The sequence below is a fragment of the Chenopodium album genome, chromosome 21, assembly GCF_948465745.1.
Source record: "Chenopodium album chromosome 21, dcCheAlbu1.1, whole genome shotgun sequence".
NCBI lineage: Eukaryota > Viridiplantae > Streptophyta > Magnoliopsida > Caryophyllales > Amaranthaceae > Chenopodium > Chenopodium album.
In genome coordinates, this window is record NC_137854.1 from 10,117,325 (window position 1) to 10,136,940 (window position 19,616).

At 33.2% G+C, this 19,616-nt stretch overlaps 2 protein-coding genes and 1 pseudogene across 4 annotated transcripts; all 3 read left to right on the forward strand.

Annotated features, from left to right (window-relative positions):
* Positions 1-2,532: 2,532 nt before the first annotated feature.
* On the forward strand, positions 2,533-7,556 carry LOC145602214 (Cobalamin biosynthesis CobW-like protein). Of its 2 annotated transcripts, XM_081658385.1 has the most exons (9): positions 2,533-2,750; positions 2,858-3,075; positions 3,755-3,869; positions 3,974-4,063; positions 4,256-4,429; positions 4,521-4,640; positions 6,718-6,828; positions 6,973-7,054; positions 7,131-7,556. In XM_081658385.1, exons 1-9 carry the CDS (start codon positions 2,625-2,627, stop codon positions 7,190-7,192), a joined length of 1,098 nt encoding a protein of 365 aa, XP_081514511.1. In that variant the 5' UTR covers positions 2,533-2,624; the 3' UTR covers positions 7,193-7,556. The 2 variants fall into 2 exon arrangements, with proteins under 2 accessions (XP_081514511.1, XP_081514512.1); XM_081658386.1 differs by lacking the exon at positions 4,256-4,429.
* A 3,107-nt stretch (positions 7,557-10,663) lies between these two features.
* Positions 10,664-12,683, forward strand: LOC145602951 (NEDD8-specific protease 1 pseudogene; annotated as a pseudogene). The gene is made up of 3 exons (XR_014104650.1): positions 10,664-10,754; positions 10,846-10,965; positions 11,664-12,683. The product of XR_014104650.1 is annotated as an NEDD8-specific protease 1 pseudogene (transcript).
* A 2,365-nt stretch (positions 12,684-15,048) lies between these two features.
* LOC145601709 (protein KTI12 homolog) lies at positions 15,049-19,136 on the forward strand. Its single transcript, XM_081657771.1, has 2 exons — positions 15,049-15,279; positions 17,681-19,136. Exon 2 carries the CDS (start codon positions 17,760-17,762, stop codon positions 18,663-18,665), a length of 906 nt encoding a protein of 301 aa, XP_081513897.1. The 5' UTR covers positions 15,049-15,279; positions 17,681-17,759; the 3' UTR covers positions 18,666-19,136.
* The last annotated feature ends 480 nt before the right edge of the window (positions 19,137-19,616 follow it).

Sequence of the window (19,616 nt, forward strand, 5' to 3'; positions counted from 1 at the left end):
TGTGAAATTTTCCTTAAAAAAATAAACTTGTTGTAAAATAAAAAAAATTAATAATAAACAATAAAGAAGACAAGTAAACTAGGGATAAGAATAAATCAAGTTTGTTCGTGAACAGTTTGAGTTCGGCTCGGTCAACGCTTAGTCAAAGCTCGGCTCGGTCAAAGCTCGACTCTTAAAGGTTTGAACTCGGTTCGAGTTCGAACAAATTTAAACGATCACGCGAGCCGAGCTGACCATAGTTCGGGCTCGGCTCGCCCGATAAGCACCCCTAGCCCTAGCTAGTAGCTTTAAAAGGAGTCATTTATAAGAGATAAGTCACGCTTATTGCACATGTTAGGTATAATAATCGTATAAGAATGCCACTTGTTGAAATGTTGAACTATGTAAGGCCCCGTTCTTTAGAGCTGCTCTGCTCTGCTTTGCTCTGCTGAAATCTGCTCTGCTTTGCTCTGCTCTGCTCTGCTCTGCTTCAATCTGCTCTGCTCTGCCTTGCTCTGCTTCAATCTGCTCTGCTCTGCCCTGCTCTGCTCTAATTAAAATTAATACTTAATATTGAATTATTATAATAATAATGTATATTTAATAATAATAATAATAATTATAATAAATAATTAATACTTAATGATAATAATAATTAATATTTAATAATAATAATAAATAAATAATATTTAATAATAATAATAAATATTTAATAATAATAATATATAATTAATATTTAATAATAATAATATATAAATAATATTTAATAATAATAATAAATATTTAATAATAATAATATATAATTAATATTTAATAATAATAATATATAAATAATATTTAATAATAATAATAATAAATATTTAATAATAATAATATATAATTAATATTTAATAATAATAATAATATATAATTAATATTTAATAATAATAATATATAATTAATATTTAATAATTATAATATATAATATTTAATAATAATAATATTATTAAATATTAATATTTAATAATAATAATAATTAATATTTAATAATAATAATATTAATAATAACATAATTAATATTTGATAATAATAATATTAATAATAATAATATAATTAATATTTAATAATATAAATATTATTAATTATAATTAATATTTAATAATAAAATTTAATGATTATAATAGTAGTAGTAGTAGTAGTAGTAGTAGTAGTAGTAGTAGTAGTAGTAGTAGTAGTAGTAGTAGTAGTAGTAGTAGTAGCAGTAGTAATAATAATAATTGTAGTAGTAATAATAATAATAATAATAATAATAATAATAATAATAATAATAGTAAAAATAATAATAATAATAATAGTAATAATAATAATAATAATAATAGTAATAATAATATTAGTAATTATAATAATATTAGTAATAATAATAATATTAATATTAATGAAATCTGCTCTGCTCTGCTCGGCTCTACTCTGCTTCAATCTGCTCTGCTTTGCTCTGCTCTGCTGAAATCTGCTCTGCTCTGCCCAGAAGCTCAAAAGAACAGGGCCTAAGAGTCTCCTAAATCCACCATTAAAAAGCTTTCATTTACTTTTAAATTTAAAATTTTAGTCACAACTATAACAATAAATATCTATGTACTTGCATACCGAGTAACCGTATATTATTAAAACTGAAAGACAAGGTAAATTTGTCATCTCACAACATGTCGCCAATTGCCATTACTCGATCACTACATACTCTCCTCTGTCACTTTGTTACGGTTATGTTTGTTTTTTTATACGGATATTAAGTAAAAATTTCTCGATCCCTACCTACTAGGTCTGTACAAAACTATCCAAGAATCCGAAAATCCGAATATCCGATCCGCAACCGATCCGAATTTTTGGATATCCGATCCGAGTTTTTATTTCGGATCGGATATCCGATCCGAAAAAGCGGATATCGGATGCGGATTTGGATATTAATTTTCAGAATTTCGGATATCCGAAATATGAAGCCTAAAATAGTGAAATATATATATAATTTTTAAATTGTTCATATAAAACTAACCCTGTATCATTAACTTATTGTAATATTCTTAATATATTTGATGGTAATATTAATTGTAAAAGGACTACTATTTTTGTTAAAATATTTTGTACAACTTAGCGATAAAAAACGGTAAAATTAGTGAAATTTAGAAAGTAATCATAACAATTTTACTTAATATTGTGGATATCCGAAGCATTCGATCCGAAAAATTTGAATATCCGAATATCGGATATCCGAATTTTTCAAATCGGATTTGGATATCAATTTTTGATATTCGAGTCTTCGGATATCTGATCCAAAATCGCATTTCGGATCGGATATCCGATCCGTGAACAGGCCTACTACATACTCTCCTCTGTCACTTTTTTTTGGTTATATTTGGCCTTTTATACGGATATTAAGTAAAAATTAAAAGGTTTCAAAAAAAAAAAAAAAAAAAACTCAAGACCTCCCGCTTACTAAACGGGTGCTCTAACCAACTGAGCTACAAGAGCCATTTGTGAAGGTAATACAACAATATTATTTGTACTATAAAACAGTTAATAAAAGCAGGCCGAAAACCCGACCCGACCCGAAAAAAATCAAAACTAGAAAAAGAAGCAGAAGAAAGAAGAGAGAGAAAGAACTGAAAACAAAAATGGAAGACGACGAAGAACCACCAGTAGCCATTGAAATCGATGAAACCATCTCATCCCAAAACGACGACGTTTCAGTCGTCGGTGTCACCGTTATCACCGGTTACCTGGGTGCCGGAAAATCCACTGTAAGTGACAAACGAATTATTATTGCTGGTATTTATTTTTTTCATTTTTAGTAAGAATTTGAAGTTAATGTGAATACTAATTGTAAAAATTGTGGAATTTAATGTAGTTGGTGAATCATATAATAAATTCGGAACATGGGAAGAAGATAGCAGTGATATTGAATGAATTCGGGGAAGAATTAGGGGTTGAAAGAGCTATGATTAATGAAGGTGATGGTGGTGCTCTTGTTGAAGAATGGGTTGAGCTTGCTAATGGTTGTATTTGTTGTACTGTTAAACATAGTCTTGTTCAAGCTTTGGAGCAGCTTGTTCAGCGCAAGGAAAGGTATCTTATATTTACTTTACTTGTCCCTCGGTTTGTTCGGGATTAATTGTCACGTTGATCGTGTAATTTGAACTAGTAATGCGATTATTATACCCTTATACCCGTTTGGGTATTGTTAGGAATTGTTTTATTGAATTGTTTTGATATTGGGTATAATTTGAAGTGTTGTGTGTTATTTGTTGGAGTGCCCAGGGTAAATCATGTATTGTTGATTCGTCTAGATTTATGTTAATATTTGTGTTTATGTTCCTTTCGAATTGCTCTGCTTTGCATTTTGTTCCAATGATTCCTCGTTTTAGCGTAAGTGATTTGATGAGCGCGATTGTGATAGTTATGTATGTATAGGAAAGTGTTTGTTGGTGGAGTCTAGGAAGAATAGCAAGGTCTAGAATCATGCACAACAAAGGATAAAGGACATGAACACTTCATAGCTACGGAATTGTATGTTAGGATAGAATGGACAATCATTCATTTGTTAGTTACTTTAACTCTCATAAGTTTCGTTCTAGTTGTTTCCTTGTTAGATAAGAGCTTAGCATAACCTTGATCGATTTGGTAGGAGGTTGTTGTCATATCTCTTCTTTCCATTTTTCGTTCAATAAATTATATGTGTCGTACTACTTAAATACAGTAGTATGAATTGAGTAATTGCTTCTTTACCTCCTTTTGATTTTCATAGGCTTGATCATATATTACTCGAGACCACAGGCTTGGCAAACCCAGCTCCTCTCGCATCTGTTCTTTGGCTGGATGATCAGCTGGAGTCTCCTGTCAGGCTTGATTCAATCATTACTGTAAGTTCCAATTTGTGATTTTTGAAAATGTTTTGATGTCACAGGAGATTTTACTGTTTAGAGTTATGGTCATCTTAAGTAATCTGCTTTCTTTTCTCCCTTAGGTTGTTGATGCCAAAAATCTTCCTTATCAGCTCAAGCAACGTGATGATTCATCTTCTTTCCCTGAAGCTTATTATCAGATAGCCTTTGCGGTAATTGTAGTTCTTCCCACATTGGTTTCTTTATGTCTGGATTTTTCTAGGGTGGTTGGGTGTTCCGTAACAGTCATGCTCTCTGCTTTCTGGCTTCTTAGTGGGGAAATAAAGTGTACTCACTTAATCTCTAGTAACCTGGACCTTGCAAACTGATGGAAGTTCACAAAGATTTATTTTATATTGTTGCAGGATATTATTATACTGAATAAGGTTGATTTGTTAGCTCAAGAACAACCTGAAGGTACTGTGGAAGACTTGGAGAAGGAGATACATAAGATTAATTCTCTTGCTAATATCATCCATTCAGTTCGTTGTCAAGTTGACTTGTCTAAGATATTGGATTGCCATGCTTATGATGCTACAGTTAGTTACATGTGTCTGATTTTCCATCCCTTGGTAGGCTATTTCATAGTGATGGCATAGGTTTGTGATGTTTTCTCGCTTATCATTTCAGCATGCCTCTCATTTGGAAACCTTATTGGAAGAAAACAAATCTTTATCGACTGGGGAACTTCATGATGCTAGTGTAAGGACCCTATGCATATCTGAGCCACAAGTGGTGTCTCTTGATAAGGTACTTTTCTTACCTGTATTGCAGTTTTTACAGAAGGCTTTTTGAACAAACTCTTCCATCTCAGTCTTTATACAAATTTCCTTATAAAAGGCCTTCAGACTAGTTGTTTGAAAGGGAAATAAACAAAACAAAGAGCTTTGTGTAAATAAAATTTGACCAACTATTCAGCAGGATAAACCAAAATGCAAAATTGAGTCTTTTTAATGTCAGCTGGGGTGTTAATATGGACATTTATGCTACATGTGCTGTTCTACTGTAATATTGTTGTATTTTCTCAACATCTTTGTCAAAAAACTGGCTTAAAACCACATAATTGTTTCTTCCTTCCAACAATTGCTACTGCTGCTAATAATTTGAGATAGAGAAGATTAACTTCAAAACTATCATGGATGGGATCTTCGTTAAGTAATGCTGGCACTTGTCAAAGGATATCAGAAGGGTGCCTTTTTTCTTTTCTTTTCTTTTCTTTTTTTTTTCTTTCTCGTCTTTTGGTAAGGATTTGGTGGGCTTTTTTTTTTTTTTTTGGGGGGGGGGGGGGTGGTGGTGGTGGTTTTGGCAGCTTAATAATGAAACGCCTGAAACAATTTTTTTTTATTTTTATGAATCTACGTGAAGATTATATAAGATATGTTTCCCTTTATATTACAAGTCTTTAAAAAAAAAAGTACGAAGCTAGCAAAATGTGGCCGAATAATTCATAAAAATCTGTGGGCTGTGATAGTCATTAAGGCGATACTCTGCTATGCATCTATATTAAGGGGAGGGAGACTTTAGTTAGTTAGTTATCAAGCTTCTTGAATGCTTGGATATTCAATAATTTGCTGTAATTACACTTTATAATCAATCACATCAAAGCTTGATTCTCACATTCAATCTCTGAAAATTATTTAATTGCACTTGATGGTTAATTCACTTAATTGCCATAATAAAAACTCGTTGCTTAGTATTGGGCCTATTGGCATTCAAAATTTACTTGTAATATTTGTGAATATTATTCAGTAATGATAGTCTAGTAGATGATGAATTGTCAAGTGTCACCTAATGAAGAAAGGAAGTAATACTTGGCTTTCTTAAGATGTTGGCTATATGACATTTTACGCCCTTCGTTTCTTAATAATTTCAACACTTTCCTTTTACATCCGATACATAATAATTGCAACACATCCTTAATTGAAAAGCACCCACTATTATTATATTGTTTCACTCTCCCACAAACCCCGCTTTCACAAATATTTTATTATTTTTCTCCTCTACCAACCCCACTTACACCTATTTTTTTTAATTATTTTTCACTTATACTAGCTATAATTTATATTATAAAAATCCTCTTTTAGTCCCCACCCTATAAATTTCCTAAAACTTTGTGCATATCCTAGTGCTGTGATGATTATGAAACGGAGGGCGTATTTGTTATTGGGGTTTGCAATATAGCCAATTGGTTCCTTTTGTTCTTATTTCTAAGATACATTATATTATGTGATCTAGTTTGGGTGCTTCATATGGATTGGACTTTTGAATTAATTTTCATTGTACCTTGTGATGCTTGATTCAGCTTATAGAGAGAGATTTGAGTGGAGAATGGACTAATGGAGATGTGCTTACTTTCTTAGTTCCTACTAGCCTATGAAATAGGAATTCTGCATAAAGGCAAACACTTCTGATATTTTGTTAGATTAGAGAAGTTTGATTGATGTCAAGAGGGTAAAATTAAGCTATGTATGAGCGAGACAGAGTAAAAGGGGAAAGATAAGAATATTAGGATGAATTTTCTATTCCCATCTCCCTCCAGGCCTGTGCATCGATTTTAGTACTCAGATATATATTTGCTTCATTGCCAACTCGTGATTTTTTACATTATATGACCTTGCAAGAGTGATGGTAATGCAGCTATCATCATTGATAACCAAATTTCCGATTTAGTCTGTACAGCTGTAGTGTAAAACTTGTGCTTTTCCATCTGATGCCAAAAAATCATGAATACTCTATCTGTTTTTGTTCTGCATGTTTCTTTTATCATTTGATTTAGTGTTGGATTAGATTTAGGTCCAAATTCACTTTTCGTTATTATACATTTAAGGTTCGCATATGGCTTGAAGAGATTCTTTGGGACAAGAAAGGTGGTATGGATGTCTACCGCTGCAAAGGAGTTTTAAACATTTCAGATTCTGATGAACTCCACACCCTACAGGTAATATTTTATGCATGTTTATGGCTTCTTATTCCAGGTTCTTGACACAAGAGTTGCAACTCTATATTATTTTCTTTGGAAATGACTCATTTAATTTCTTCTATGGTGATCATTAAGAATTGTGTGCTGTTGAATGCCGTGCAGGCTGTGAGAGAAATATATGATATTGTTCCTTCCCGTGCATGGAAAAAAGAAGAACCTCGAATGAACAAAATTGTATTTATCGGTAATGGAAAGTCATATCATACAAGACATCTACAGTATCTCAAACCTCTTCTCACCTTTTTCTGCTTTATGTTCAGGTCAATGCTTAGATGAGGAAATTCTGGCTGATTCTTTTAAATCCTGCAAGGTAACCAGCTAAGATTTGTGTTTCAAGTGTTGCTCAGTTGAGGGTGATTTGATATTAAGTAGGTTGACTATAAATACTTTTACAATATGAGCTCATACTTGCTTGACTTTGTAGTTCTCTGCCTTCATTTTGTTGCTGTAGCCTTGAGTATTGCTATGAACCTTTGCAATACAGTTGTACTGTAGCTTTGAATACCATGGAAAACAGAGTTGTACATTAGTTATCTATCGGAAATAATTGTTGCTGACGAATTTTTGACCTTTTCAAGTCTGCTTTTGAAGAACTCTTGGACCAAAATTTTGGAAATGGATCATTTGGTCATGCAATCCATACCTACTTGTAATTAAAAAGAAAATCACTAGTATCCTTATCTAACAGTGGCCTTGTATAGTTGTATTAATCAGCTTCTTCAAAGATTAACAAAGTTGTGGTGAACACACTTTTATCTTTTTAAGTAATGTTTAGAAAAGAAAAAAAAACGTTAGTTTGGCTGGTAAATCTTGCTCTGTGAAAGGCATCTTGCGTCAAGCAAAAGTACAAAGGTCACGGCTTAATGTGAACCTTGCTTTTCTTTTTCTCGTTTACCTTCTTGCTTCGAGAGGAGCTGGGTAAAGCTGTATTTGACATTGTTGCTTACCGAGGTATGTGTACAGCTATGCAATATGAGTACAGAGTATATGATGATAAAAATACATCCTTAACTCTGAAGTCTGAATGTTCTTAAGATTCTTGATTGGCTGGATGAGGCACCTAATGTGTAAATTAAGGTGAGCAATGAATCTAATTTGATTTCTTTATTGCATGATTAGTTAATTTGTTTGAATCGATCACAAAGCATGAATGGTGATCAAGAAAGCTTTGTTGGCCTTCATCACTAGACAAATTCTAATATAGGACGGTTTTATGAGATGAGACATTAAATGTTAAATAAAATCATGACTCCATAGCTTCTGATCATGAAGAACAATCCTGTATTACTTGTATTGCACAAAGTTATTTTTTTTTTCTTTCTTTTAGTCAACCATATAACAACAAGAAAGAGGGTGATTTCCCTTACATTCCTAGGTTTTAACTTTTAACCACATAAATAGAAATGTTAACATCTTTGTTTTCTCTTCCATTTCCTTCCATCCCTATCATTTTTTGCCTTCTTAAAAACCCAACCAAGTTGTGGAAGAGCCTAGATGGAGCAACTTCATCGACATCTCTAGAACTGGATTGAGAAGATGATCTTTGTAAGCGTGATGAGAAAGAGGAAGAAGATAACCTTCGAGAAGATGGCATTGTAGACCACCGAGCCAACTTCTCTAAGTAGAATGCGTAATCCTTAACACATTCAGGGTCCAACTCCAATTTCAACTTCAACTTGGGTTTAGCCACCTTGGTTTTCTTTTCCCATCTCCACCTTAACCACGACTTAATGGGGAGGCAACCATTCTGACTCGAAACCAACTCAAGTCGGGTCAAAGAAGATGAAGGAAATTTCTTGCTATTGGAAGAAAGGCTCATGGACTGAACACTTCGCGTTTGGAGTTCTTGTGATGGTGAAGAAGAAGAGGAGACGAGTCTAGGTGATGAAGATGATAGTAACAATGATGGTGGTTCGGAGCTTTGATGTGGTTGGAACTTGGAAACTCCGGGTCGGATTTCCCAATTGAATGGGATTGCTGGTTTCTTGATTGAATCATCTACTACAATTGCCATTTTTTGTTTCTTTACTCTCCATAAACACAGTTACACATGCACATATATATAATTCAATAGTTTATCAACATTATGGTGCTTGCTGTAGTAGAGAAAGGTTCCAAGATACATGCCACTTTCCAAAGTCAAAGTCATGCATGGGTAGAGATCATGAATCATTCCACTTTATTACTCCATATATAATTAGAATTATTCTAATATGTTGAATCCCATTGTAGCCCACTTATGAGTGTCCCACATTGGCGAAAGAGGAGAGGTGGTTCCACTTTATAAGATAGAGGAGTAACTCCTACTATTGCCAATTGGTTTTAGTATGGAAGCTCCAAAGCCTTGTTTGTGGCCCAAACTCTCCTCCTTGTTCGGGTTGCCCAGGCCCATTTCACATTGTTTCGAAATTTAACATGGTATCAGAGCCTGGGTTGTGAGTCTCTTCTAAACTGGGTATTTAATCGCTAGAAAGAGGAGAGGTGGTTCCACTTTATAAGATAGAGGAGTAACTCCTACTATTGCCAATTGGTTCCACTTTATAAAATTTGGCTGTTAATTTGGGACAATTTTTATGTATGGTTGTGATGCTAATGCAAACAACTTTAAATTCTTGTAGTATTTTTGCTATAATTACTAACTTTAAACTTTTGTAGTATCATTTATGAATTAATGATGTATGTGTTTTTAATTTTTATATTGAATATTATAGTTTATTACATACTATATGGGTAAAAGGTTACACGGGTAACCCGTTTAATAAGCGGGTTAGGTTTGGGTCTAGGGTTTTCAACCCGTTTAATAAATGGGTTAGGTTTGGGTCAAGGGTTTTTCAACCCGTTTAACATCGATATGGACACGAACGCGACACGACACAACCCGTTTGACAGCCCTAGTAAATATGGCATAATAGTGTAGCTTAGTGGTTTCTTGACCTTGCCTCATAAGTCATGACTATAATTAACTCATCAAGAGTTGTTTTGTTTTTTTTTTTTTCCTTTTTTTGAAAAGAACTAATCAAGAGTTTAATTCCCTTTAAAACTTCCTTTTTTTGGTTTCATAATTCATATAATCTCAAATTCTCTTACTTCCTGATTAACGCAATTTCTATTATGCTCCCGGAGTACCGTGAGCATGGTACTCCGGATTAATTTTATTAAAATTCAAAAAATAGAAAAGGGGAAAAAGGAGAGTGAGTGCGATAGAAATTAGAGGAAAACGGAGCAAGAAACTTAAAAATCATATTTCAATATAATTAATGATGGCTAATTGAAAATTATGTTGAAATTCTGGAAAAAAAAAAAAAAACTGTAAACACGAGATAGCTAGATCGTGATGAAGAAATCTGAAAGAAGAGGTGAAACAGTAAAATAAAGCAAACAAAAATTTGACAAATTAAAATAACTTAGGTTTTAAACAAAATAATACAAGCTTTAATTAAAATAACACAATTTTTTTTTTTAAAAAAATTGATGTTCACACAATATAACTAACTGATTTATATATATATATATATATATATATATATATATATATATAAAATAACACAAGATGTAAGCAAAAATAACATTATATGTGAGCAAAATAACAGAAGGTATATATAATCTAAAGTAACACCATATTTAAACAAAATAACAAAGGAAATATATATCACTATTTTTAAGCGCAATAACATTAAATCATATAAAGAATAATATTAGGTTTTATACTAAATAGCACACCATAACAATAAAAAGTTAAAAACAACACGATCATAGTAACATAATACAAATTTTATTAAAATAAAAAAATCCATAAGATTAATTCTCTTGCTAATATCATCCATTCAGTTCGTTGTCAAGTTGACTTGTCTAAGATATTGGATTGCCATGCTTATGATGCTACAGTTAGTTACATGTGTCTGATTTTCCATCCCTTGGTAGGCTATTTCATAGTGATGGCATAGGTTTGTGATGTTTTCTCGCTTATCATTTCAGCATGCCTCTCATTTGGAAACCTTATTGGAAGAAAACAAATCTTTATCGACTGGGGAACTTCATGATGCTAGTGTAAGGACCCTATGCATATCTGAGCCACAAGTGGTGTCTCTTGATAAGGTACTTTTCTTACCTGTATTGCAGTTTTTACAGAAGGCTTTTTGAACAAACTCTTCCATCTCAGTCTTTATACAAATTTCCTTATAAAAGGCCTTCAGACTAGTTGTTTGAAAGGGAAATAAACAAAACAAAGAGCTTTGTGTAAATAAAATTTGACCAACTATTCAGCAGGATAAACCAAAATGCAAAATTGAGTCTTTTTAATGTCAGCTGGGGTGTTAATATGGACATTTATGCTACATGTGCTGTTCTACTGTAATATTGTTGTATTTTCTCAACATCTTTGTCAAAAAACTGGCTTAAAACCACATAATTGTTTCTTCCTTCCAACAATTGCTACTGCTGCTAATAATTTGAGATAGAGAAGATTAACTTCAAAACTATCATGGATGGGATCTTCGTTAAGTAATGCTGGCACTTGTCAAAGGATATCAGAAGGGTGCTTTTTTTCTTTTCTTTTCTTTTCTTTTTTTTTTCTTTCACGTCTTTTGGTAAGGATTTGGTGGGGTTTTTTTTTTTTTTTTTTGGGGGGGGGGGGGGGGGGGGGGTGGTTGGTGGTGGTGGTTTTGGCAGCTTAATAATGAAACGCCTGAAACGCAAGAGAATTTCATTTAGGAAGTGATTTGAACACATGTTTTAACTTTTAAGTGTGGAAGTTGATTTGGTTTCTTTCTGTTTTCTGCAAATTTTTCTTACAGACATGGGAGACGTAGAGGTGTTGAAGTACATGGATGTTGTTTTGCGAGATTCAGATCTTGACACTTTACGAGGACCTTGCTTCCTGAATGACCAAATCATTGCATTCTACTTTAGCTATCTGTTCTCTAGCAGCAAACTTGATGATATCCTGCTTGTTAAACCTTCTATATCTGTCTTTCTTGCAAATTGCGAGGATGATAAGTTTGTTGAAGAGTTCGCTGAGTCTTGCAAGCTATCAAGCAAGAGACTGGTCCTTTTCGCCATAAATGACAATGATGATTATGGTGGAAGTCATTGGAGCATCCTAGTGTATGACAGGACAAAAAATTCATTTCTGCATTACGATAGTATGGAGGGAGTGAATAATTTTCATGCCATGAAGCTGTATGATGCTGTTATAGAATTCATGGGGCCAGGCGGTGAAGTTGCAAAGCCACAAACCTCATCGTCTTCATCAAAGAAGCAGAGGAATAAGAAGAAAAGTGTGCAGTCTGTATCAAAACCTGTTGGAGTCGCAAAACCTGAATCAGTTGCTGTTACCACACCTGCTGTTTTCGTAGAGTGTAAGACCCCTCAGCAATCAAATGGATATGATTGTGGTCTCTATGTCTTGGCCATTGCTAGGGCAATATGTCAATGGTGTTCACATGGAAACAAGAAGAGCGACGTGATATCAGTAATAGAGAAGCCTGTTGATGATTCTGTGGAGATCAATATGCGACGTGAGGTATTGGAGATCATAGAGGAGTTAGCCAAGAATTGAGTTAATTGTATTTTTGTCTCAACTAGGAGTGAGCTACATATGTTGGTCCAGACTCCAAAAGATATGAGGGTTGGATCAGCATAATTTACACTTTTGAAGAAATGTTAGTCTGAATGATCCTATGATTTCTGCTTTGCAGGATGAGGCACCTGTGTATATTAATGTGAACAGGTGACGTAGTAGCAAGTACATGGTTTTACATTAATCATTAGTCGATTTCTATTACTCTTAACTTCATCAGGAATCTATGATTAAAAAAAAAAAAAAAAAAAAAAAAAAAAAAACTTCATTAGGAATCTTATTATTTTATTATTTAATATAGAGTGTACTAAATGAAACCAGGTTTGTTTAAATTTTTTAAAACATTTTTTTTTTTTAATATGTCCTAAATTTGTTTTATATTAAGATAAAATTCCTAATATCAAAAAATAATATTTTATACATAGTTATAGTTATCATAATCGGGATTCTATCTTGAATAGGTGAGTGGGGTAGAATCGAAACGGTAAATCGAATTGTAAAATCGTATGATTCTATAAAATTGTAAAATTGGGCTCCAAAATGTAACTATTGACTACATACAAAATTTTCAAGCAACGAGAATGATAATAATATGTATTGTTGATACTATAATATCGTCAAAACAAACATAATTAGTTTTTGAAGTAATTTCGCACGTGCATAACTCAAACAATACACTATAAACTATAAAGTTAGATTATTGGTATACATTATAAACCACGAGAGTACGAGACAATTGTTGTTAAATTATGAAAAAAAATATCGTTGTTAACTCATAAAGTTGTTTCCCCTAATAAAATATACTTCCTCTGTTTTTTTTACTTGACCTGTTTCTTTTATTACGCTTGTCAATGCAAAACTTTAATGATCAATAACTTTAATTCTCCATAAGGAAAAAACATATAATTTACATACTATGATTGAACTTATTGAGATGAATTCAAAAACATATGTTTTTCCTTGCATATTATTCACAAAAGACGGTCAAAGGAGGGGTGATGAATAGTGTAAAAGTCAAAGCGGGTCAAGTAAAAAAGAACGGAGGAAGTACAATGATAATAGAAAACTAAGTGTCAAGTTAGTTCACTTAACGAGATAGCTAAAGAATGACAACCACAACCACAACAAACTCGATCATGAGTGTTTTTTATATGCCCAAATTTGAGTGCAAAAGACTCATGAGTACATTCTTATGCCCACAAAATTTAAATGGTTGGACAAAATCTTAAAAGTGATTTATATTAATGTTCCATAAGTTTTATTATGATTTAGATTGAATAATATATAAGTAATTAACTAAAGTTAGGCTTAACTATGACACCTTTACACTCTTTAGGCTATAACTTAAAATATATAAATGATATGGTATGAGACCAATTGTATTAGAAATAAGACATTAAGAACTTTCCAACGATATATTGTAAGCCCAATTCAAATTTCGCAATTAAAAGTTATGGGTTTCGGAAAATCAGACTTTTTTGCAAGAGTGGAATCATTAGAATCGGTACATAATCATAAAATCAATACCGATTCCACCGATTTTAACCGATTCTACCAATTATATGAGTGATTCTACAACATAGCGATTCTCCGATGATTTACATCATTTAGGTGGGTTGGGATCGTAAAATCGTACGATTTTATATTTAATTAATTTAAACTTAAAAATCTCATTCCCTAATTTTGCTTATGTGGCATTTAAATTATTTAATTCTAAAAAATAATTAATAATCTCTTATTTAATTGACTATCACTAAAATTTATATTAAATCCTATGTTGCTCTCTAAAAACTCGGGAAAAAACTCCCTTTTATATATATTCTAATTTAAATTATGTAGTAGGCATGTACTGACTAATAACAATAGTAATATTGGTGAGAATATTCGATTAAAGAAAATATGTATAAAAAAAAGTTAATGCCTTGTTTTGCGTATTAAATACGTAACACACAAATCAAGACATTGGTTTACACACAAAATAAGGCGTTTACGCAATTTTTTTCCCAAATTTGAGCTCAATTTGGACTTTTAAATGCCAAAATAGCCCCCGAAACCTTTAACGGAACAATTGCCAACACACAAATTGATAAAAAAAAAATATTTTTAAGTGGTGAGTGGGCCCCACTAACGGAATTTGTTAACGGCAGGATAATGACAAGGTTACCGTATAGAAACAAACGGCCAGTTCTTTTCAGTTCAGTTCAAGTCAGCTCCAATAAGTTCAGTTCTGTTCTGTTTAGTTCAGATCATCTTATCTTAATTTCCCTCTCTCATAAAATATTCAGTTCAGTTCAGTTCAGTTCAGTCAATCAGAATAGGCCATAAATGTATTTTGGGGTTATAGTGTGGATTTGTCAAAAGGGGGAAACACATACAAAGCGGAAAATTAAGGCCGGTTCTCTTCAGCTTATTTTCAGTTCAGTTCAGTTCAGTTCGGTTTAGTTCAGTTCAGCTCCAATAAGTTCAATTCACTTCAGTTCTTATCTTAATTTTCTTCTCTCATATATTCAGTTCAGCTCTAATAAGTTTAGTGTACTTCAGCTCAATTCAATAAAACAGAATAAGACGTTCATAAATCTTGTAAATGTAGAAAAAAAAAGAGAGGAGATGATCGTGGTATCTGCTTCATTGTAACGCCATACTCTCAGGCTCTCAGCTCAAAAATTCACAATTGACCAAAACCTAATTTACAAAACCCTAGTTTTCTTCACTGCTATTACAGATTTACAGGCACAACTATACAGAACATCCACAAAACTTGGATCAATTTAGCAGCGTCTTCTCTATTCTTCATTATTCTGCTGCGTTGGAACTTGGTTTCTTCTCCAAAGGTTAGCAACAACATTTAATTTGTTTATATTAGTCTTCAATTTCCATTTAAATTCTCTCAATTGGAAATATAATTTTGACATTGATGCTACAATTTTCTCGTTCAAAGTACCAATTTTTATGGGGTCGAATTTTTCTCATTGAATTATATTGAGGTTTTGACTGTGAATTTAGTTGGGTTTTGATTTTTATTGAATTGGGTTTAGTTTTATGATCTGAGCTTCATCATCTAGTTTGAATCTGATTTTTTATTTGTTTATTTTTGAATTGGAATTAGTATTTGTTCTTTGAATCTGCAATTTGAAATGCCCATTTAGTAGCTTCAATCAAATTTTAAAATTGTGTGTCTGTTAATTTGTGGGAAATCAAACTTGTGTGTTTGACAACTCACCTATGATGAATTTATGCCATCAACAATTTAAAACCTGCTAGCACTACAAATTGGTAATGATGCAGGCCTAGAAGGGTTCTTAGAACCGATAATACGTCGAGGGAACCGAAATTGGGAGCCGGGTGCCAGCAGTGTTGAGTGCTAATATTGAACTCGTGTGTTTGTTAGTTTGTGGGGAATGAAAGTTGTGTGTTTGATAACTTACTTTTGATAAACCAGTGCCATCAACAATTTAACACACTGCTGGCTCTGCAAATTGGTAATAATACAACTATACAAGGCCTAAAAGAGTTCATAGAATCGATAATATGTGGAGGGAACCGAAATTGGGAGCCGGCTGCCGGTAGTGTTGAGTGCTAAAATTGGATGTTAGTTTTTGGCTGCACAAGTTTTGTTTGAAAAACATAGGAGCCTATTTCTAAGAGAGATAGCTGCAAAACTCGAGTAATCAAAAAGTAATTGATTAGGGTTTGGATGTCAATAAAGTCGTTGGTTTTGAACATTTGATGAAATTTCTAAATTTGGGCTGATGTAGAAAGAGTCACTGATTTGATAGTTGAATTTTTTTCTAAATTTGTCTGCAAAACTGAATTTTTCATTTGAAATTTTTAACCTCTAAAATGTTAATTGAATTCACAAATAATGAATTATTTTTCATGTTGGTCGCTTTTTGTTGCATTACAATGCAATATTATAGTGTTTAGTATTGCTTCCATAAAGGAGTGAAGGAAATTACATTTATACATGTTAATTTTCTGGATTGGATTTCTATCTGTGTTTGTAACTTATACTTAAAATTATAATCGGATCAATTATTCAATCAGATCAATTTCCAATAGTTCAGGGTATTAGGGTTTGGTACCAAGAGCTGTTTTAAAAACATGGAGAATTTTCTGTTCAATCTTTAGTGGTTGCTGAAGCTATTGCAGCCGGGCAATAGTTTTGTTAAAATCATGCTATACAAAACATCCGCTGCATGATCATAAATGAAATAAAAAATTTTAAGCTCTTTCTATATTGATTACGGTGTATAGTTTAAGAAAGTATATGGTGCTTTAATGGAACGCATTTCCTTCTGTTTTTCTTGTTTGTAGCATGCCATAAGTTAGCTGGGAATTATTCCCCCCCCCTATTTTGTTAATCACCTAGACTTTTAGCTTCTGCTTGTATATGATTTTCCTATTCTATATTCCTATGATATGCTTAGAAACAATCTCAAAAATAGTGTTGCCTTAAGCAATTAGACATAGTTGATTACCAGGCCATCTTAGATCTTTTAAGCTATGTTATATTTGAATCAGTCGTATTGTCCATCTCAGGCATGGCTTTTTCAATGTTGTAATTTGGTATTTTACCTTGATGAAATTTGTGAACTGTTGATGTAATGTTGTTGCTGAGTAAGTATTGTTTAAGCTCGAGCCTGTTAAAAATTCAAGTGTTGTTGTGAGGTAACCAAACTTGTTTGTGTTGGTTACAAGTTTTTTTTTTTTTTTTCTTTTTTTTCTTTTTTTTTTCTTTTTTCTCCTGGATCTTTTTAGCTGCTTTGAAAGGCATATAGATAATAGATATACCCAATCGATCAATACTTGAACCAAATTGCTCATCCATTTTAGACCCCTGCACTAAGTGCACTCGAACCACTGACACAAGGATTTTCAATCCTTCGCTCTAACTAGCTGAGCTACATCAATACACAGCCCTTTTATACATACAGCTTTTGCTTAAAGAGAAGTTGATAAGTTGTATCCAGTGATTTAACTGAAAGTTCAAGATACGAACTTTAATGTTACCAGCTCATTTTGATCCTTTACTAGTTTCCTCAGTCCAGAATTTTCATTATCTGGGTCCCAATCTGGTAGGTTTGGACTAATTTGTAGCCCTATGACAAGAAACTGAAAGATTTTTCTTAAAGTTTGCTCATTAATGTTACCATGACTCTAGGGTCGATTGTATTAATTAGAATTCCTTATATTGTCTGCTTGTCTTGCTGATATTTCCTCTTTACACTGCAGCTGAGAGTTGTGATTGGATGACCATCTTCAGTGGCTGTTAACAGAAATCTAACCCCATTTTCACCCCATTTTCTGAAAAATGGCTTTGGTGGTGATCTGTGGGCAGCCATGCAGTGGAAAATCAACTGCTGCAACATGCCTAGCTGAAGCTCTTAGAAACTCGGAGTCCACACTAAATGTCAGGATTATCGATGAAACTTTCTTTCACTTAGATCGCAACCAAGGTTACGCCAATATGACTGCTGAGAAGAATATAAGGGGGGTATTGAGGTCTGAAGTTGATAGATCTGTGTCTAAAGACAATATTATTATAGTAGACTCCTTGAATAGCATAAAAGGTTACCGATACGAATTATGGTGTTTGGCACGTGCAGCAGGAGTAAGATATTGTGTTTTATACTCTGATGTGGAAGAAACTGATTGTCGAAAATGGAATGAAGATCGCAAAGAAAAAGGTGAAGCAGCATATGATGAGAATGTCTTTGAAGATCTAGTGAGAAGGTTTGAGAAACCAGAAAGTAAAAATAGATGGGATTCTCCTTTGTTCGAGCTACAGCCATCCAAAGATCAGATAGAGAAATCATCGCCTGCCATTGTGGATGCTGTCTCATACTTAACAAAAAAGGTAGACTCAAAAACTAGGGATGTCAAAATTTTGCAGCCTACAATTGCTACGCAAAGTGGACGAACTTCAGAGGCAAATTCCCTATATGAGATGGACCGAGCAACACTAGAGATAATGAATGCCATCGTAGCAGCACAATCTCAGGCACTTGGAGGACCCCTTAATGGAATTACCATTGGTCAGGGATTGCCAACCATTAACATTCAAAGTGTAGTTGGATTACCTGAATTACGTAGACTTCGTAGAACTTTTATAAAATTGACGGGGCAAACTAGCTTAAGTGGTCGGCCCCCTCCTGCTGATGCAGAAAGTGCAAAGAGGATGTTTGTGGATTATTTAAACCGTGAATTGGGAACCTAGTATACAAACATACGTGGGAAACGATCCTTATGCTACATTCCGAGCTTCTTGTGGTGCACTCGTTATGAATCAGTTTACTTGGTGCTCTGGAGAAGCCAAATATAGGTAAAGTCAGACTATACCTTGTTGTAACATTGCTACATTATTTTGTTCCCTTGACAATTTTGTTCAGCATATTTATGTTATCTCTATGAAACATATTTATTGCCAAAAAAATACTGTAATATTTGTTCGCCAACGTTACAAAAACTCCAGTATTAGGCAATGCTTCTCAGCTTTACAGCAATTCACAGTACGTGCCGGCCCCAACGAGAGTATTCACATGGTTGCAGTTATAAGAACAGCTCAGAATAAGCACGAATTTGCCTGCAACATTAAGAATCTTTGAGCTTTCGCAATCCTGATTCTACCTTTTTGTCTATTTTAAGCTGTACTTGTGTTCTTGTTGGAGTAATGATTTAAGCCTCGCTGCTTTATAATTACTCCTTTTTGGGTAGATAGCGTTGGCATAAACTGCAGTAGTTCTTATAATTTCCATCATATTTTAACTTGAGTTACATGACGATTGCATTCACTCCCGCGTGCGCGAGCTTGAGCGTATGTGTGCCAATTGTGTGGGTGTGTGGACGTTTTGTATTGTTCAAATGCTCTGTACGAGCTTGCTTTTGGAAGTAAAGGAATACCACGAAAATGCCTTCGAAAATTGGACAAGTAAACAAATAACCAAAAAAAAAAAAAAAAAAGGACAAGAATAATAATAAGACAAGATATGCTAGTTAAATTGAAATTCTCCTTTAAAGTATAATGATCCAATAATATCAATCTTGAAAATTAAAAAGACAAAGTATGCTTTTTATAAGTTTGAAATTTCTCCCTAATTGGAAGGTTTTGATGTAGATACTTTAACAAATTGCTTTGGCTTTTAACTTTATAAAAAGGGAATTCATATCC